General features: G+C 28.3%; 1 protein-coding gene across 1 annotated transcript in view; it reads left to right on the forward strand.

The window, feature by feature from the left end:
* LOC112210035 (zinc finger protein 711) overlaps positions 1–4,797 on the forward strand; it is a 15,514-nt gene that overhangs the window by 3,665 nt on the left and 7,052 nt on the right. The window contains exons 2-3 of the mRNA XM_067048220.1: positions 2,135–2,188; positions 4,269–4,742. Of these exons, the coding sequence (XP_066904321.1) occupies positions 2,135–2,188; positions 4,269–4,742 (528 nt within the window). The remainder of the gene's footprint in view (positions 1–2,134; positions 2,189–4,268; positions 4,743–4,797) is intronic.

Here is a 4,797-nt window from a genome sequence, read left to right on the forward strand (position 1 = left end):
AAAAATGCAGGCTAATTGCCTTTGTCCCATATAACCTTTTCTAAAAAATTTTTTCTTAGATTTAAAACTTTTACAAAACACTTTTCTTCCTTCCTTCATTTACATTAAGGCAACTTAAAACAGTTTTAAGATGCCTGCATTTTTAAGATTTGAAAAAGGAAATGACATCAATATGAAGGTATCCTTGAGAATGGCCTGAGGGTCGAAACATTGGAAAAATTGTAAAGAATAAAGGTTAAGAACAAAAAAGCATCAAATTTGTTTTAAATTAACAAAATACACATCTTAGTACACTAAATGTAATAAAACATCAGACCCTATGTTCAATTTTTCTAATTTGATAGAAATTACTGATATCAATATCAGAATTATTTTTTCAATATTTTGCTTAATATTTGTTTTCAATATCCCACCCCTATCTTATTTCAAAGATTATAATTATCAATATATTTTTTTTTAATATATCAAACTAATATCTATATATGCTAGGAAACCTATCAATACATTGTATATTAATTTTTCTTTTTTTTTTATATTTCCATTCCTAGTCCATAGTGATGGAACATGATGGCATTAATACACCCTTCAAAAGGGGTACAGAGCTGTCCCCAACCATTAAATCTCTTTCACTAAAATGTGCTTTTAGTATGGTTTTAATGTCTTTCCTTCAGTTCTTATTCTTAATAATAATAATTATAATACTTTATTTATTCTGGGATTAGTTAATAATACAGAGAAAGAGATAGATGAGGGCTGAGGAGCCTCAAAGATACTTATACAACAATACAAGGAAATATAAATAGTCATTATAAAAAATAATCATGAGTTACTTTCTCAGTTGGACAATAAAAAAATAAATAAATAAGAAAAAAGAAAATTATATAAAAATAATTAAGAAAGATATAGCTTATATACATATTTACTATTATATTGATGTACAATTTTATGGGGTCAGAATGATGTATATTCTTGATACTATTTAATAATAATGTTATAATGGACTAGTTCATTTGATCGATAGCCCCAAAGCAACCTTAGTTTTAATTCACATGTGTGTTGGGTAATATTTATTCCTTGGCAGTTTTGCTGAATGGATTTTGAGATTTATTCTTTGACTATGATGGCTATAAATAGGTATCCGAGATTGGCCTAGAGCTACCAATAGGCCAATTGTATAAGTGCCTTCAATTGAATTAATTCCTTCACCTACTGGTACTAGTACCATTTTTTTAATAAAGGAAAGTATATAATTTTATAATGATTATTCGATAATTATTATTTTTTGGTCCAGTTCCAGTTATTAGTATCAAAGAAGAGGAAGGACTAGAGGTTTTTTATGGTGAGTTAAACTTTCAATTAAGATAATTTATTTATTTAAATAATAATTCTATTGAAATCCAGTTTTGATAAAAGAAAAATTACTAATCATATTTTTTTTTTAATAAGGTTATAATTTTCTTATATTGGGTTGTAATATAAGTTTGTAGCGTTTTTTACTGATGATTTCAATAAAAACTTCAGATTCTTGTAAATATTTTTAATCAGTTATATATGACCCATTTTGATCTATTACATGTTGCCATCTTTCAGGTAATTTTTTAATTCTGTCCTCCCAGAACTTCTCAAATGAACTCCCCTATGTGCGTTTTGCAGTCCTTTAGTGAATTAAAGTGTTTCCCATTGAGAGAGTTTTGAAGGGCCCGAAATAAGTGAAAATCTGTTGGGGTAAAGTCTGGTGAATAGGGTATGTTTTCTCCTATGGCATCATCCCCATACACACTGCCAATTTTTTTACTCATGTGCAGCGGATTCTCGTTTTCGAAAATAAAAAAAAATTAAATGACAAAAATTAATTTTTTTTCTTCCATTTTGAGCAAGTAAAATACCACTTAAAGATAAGGAATCTCGGTTGATACTGATGCATAAAAGCATCTTAACTTATCCTTTTTTAGAATATGATAGAATAAACATTATTGACCTTGTGAACATGATTTTATAAACACAGTGAGGATTAAATTGAAGTATTGAAAAATGCTATGAACTTATTTTACAACCCAAGAGTAGAATGCATTAAAAGTATGATAGGATATTTCTTTTGTTTATTTTATTTTAAATATGATTTGTTTCTTATTAGGTGGTCTTACTCATGTGAAGATAGAAAAAGAAGAAATCCTTTCCCCAGATGATGGTGAGACAAATTTATCTTATTTTAACTTATAAGTGAGCTGTTTGTAGTACAAATAATGAGTTTCTGTTTTTACTTTCACTCGTTTTGAGATCCCTTGAGTCCCTTGAATATGGTGTATGTGTGCTTGTCGTGTAAATATATGTGGTCAGCCTATCTCAAAAACAAAAAGTTGTAGGAAATTCAAATTACATATTTAAGTAACAATCAACATCACAAACAGTAATAATTGAGTTTAAAAAGGATAACTAATTGACAGTAAAAAAAAATAAATAAATAAATCAAACGCAAACTAAAATAAACGTAGTTAAAAAAAATAATAACAAACAAGAAACAGGAAATATGTTAACTTATCTATAAATATAAGCATAATGCGAGGCCATATTTAAAATATAAAAGGTACAGATATTTGAAATTATTTATACAAAACATGTATCATGACAAAACAATGTAAAAACTAACTGACAAGTTGGAAAAATAAATAAAACACAAATGAATTAGTCAGCCATATTTTCTGCATTAAAATTTGTTATAAGTTGCATTTCTAAAGTTGATTCAGTTATTCTTAATTGTATGTCCTTTAAAATATTTTTATAATTAGAGAATAATGTTTCTACATCTACTGATGTGATGGGTGCAAAGTTGTTTGCGCTTAAAATTACAGGGTTTTTTCGATGTTGCTGAAGAGAATCGAGTCATTTCCATTTAATACTTCATTTACATCTTGGAGAATAGCCAATCTCACGTTTTTGGCTAATACCTCTTCCATTTTTTTTTTTTTTTTAAATGCTTCTCTCACTCAATTTGGTACATGAAATATGCTTTCTTTAAATTATTTTAATAATTTTAAAATTTCTTCGAACAACAGATTTGTTTCCTGAAATTGCTTCAGTTTAGTTGAAATAAAACTAAGATGGGTATTAATGAAAGTGAGGTTAGTGATTAACATTGTATTATTCAATATTTCATATATCTTTCCTACACTCTGTTTCTCATCACCATCTATTTCAAACAACAGTTTTAAATGTGTGACAGCAACTTCTTTGATAAAATAGACTGATTGCAAGTGCCACTTTATTTAATCAATTTTTCACATTTTTTTTCAATTTTCTCAAAAAGGGCTCTAATGATTTAGATATAAAATTCGGTTTATCTATGTACAATTAAATGGTCTTTGATATCAGCTAGGTTTTATCCTCAATGAAATAGTTTCACAGGACTTTAAATACCCAATTTTCAAAATGGCTTCCTCTAAAGTCCCCACAATTGTGTGTTTAAAATAATTAACCATTTCATGGGTTTGATTGTAGTGAAAAATAGATAAGTATATACTATGAAAGGATTTAATTATTAACTTAGAGAGATAGCAAGAAAAATCCCTTTTAATTCGCTGCTGATTACATTTTTTGGGGGATATTTTCAAAATTTATATCTTTATAAGGAAGCTTTATGACATGATTTCACCCACTTTTTTACATGCTGCCATTAACATAATTTTTGGCATATTTTGATATTTTATAGTCATTAGATTCATGAAAATCTTGAAAAATAACTTGACTAATTTCAACTAATCATTCACCTTGTATATGGTCTGAGATATTTCCCCACAGTTTTTAGCATCCTGCTGATCATGTAATGTTTGGTACTTTTTCACATTTTAAATTTCCTCCTCTTAGTCATATGGGGATGTTATTTTTACTGTTCGAAATTGTCAAACCGTCAGCTGATTTATTGCTTGGTAGATTGTGGAATGTTATGTATGTATTTAATTTAAACATAAGAATGTTTTGATAATTTCATATAAGGTTCATTAGCCTGAATTCCTTTTTTTTTTTCTCTTTAGTTGGTCTCACTCATATGGTATAAGAAGAAGAGCTTATTCCAAATGATGGTGTGACTCATACTTTCTATAAACCATACAAAACTAAAATAACGACTAAGCAAAATTTTTATTAAATTTAATCTAACATGAGACCTCTTCATAATGTAAATAGTCCACAAATCTTATAGGTTCTCCAAAATAATAATTGTCATTACAAAATATTTGATGTTATTGATTGAATATAATATGTATTGTTTATAGGTGTTAAGGATTGCCTGGATGGGATGGAAGAAATCAGTCAGTTTGGTTCGAAAGCTATCATGAAAAACGATCTTGAAAAGCATAAGCCCCATCAGTCTCCTCATTTTGACTATAAAACAGATGATAAAAAGTCTTTAAAATTTCATTTAATGGCTCACCACATGGAAGAAAATCCTCATCAATGTCCTCATTGTGACTATAAAACAGCTGCTAAAAAAACTTTAAAATTTCATATAATGGCTCGCCACATGAAAGACAAGCCTCATCAATGTCCTCATTGTGAATATAAAACTGTTACAAGTACCCAATTAAAATTTCATGTAATGTCTCGTCATACAGATGAGAAGCCTCATCAGTGTCCTCATTGTGACTATAAAACAGCTGCTAAAAAAACTTTAAAATTTCATATAATGGCTCGCCACACGGAAGAGAAGCCTCATCAATGTCTTTATTGTGACTATAGAACTGTAACAAGTACCCAATTAAAATTTCATGTAATGTCTCGTCATAAAGATGAGAAGCCTCATCA

Source organism: Halyomorpha halys, unplaced genomic scaffold (genome assembly GCF_000696795.3).
Source record: "Halyomorpha halys isolate HHAL.00 unplaced genomic scaffold, Hhal_1.1 Scaffold28.1, whole genome shotgun sequence".
Taxonomy (NCBI): Eukaryota; Metazoa; Arthropoda; class Insecta; order Hemiptera; family Pentatomidae; genus Halyomorpha; species Halyomorpha halys.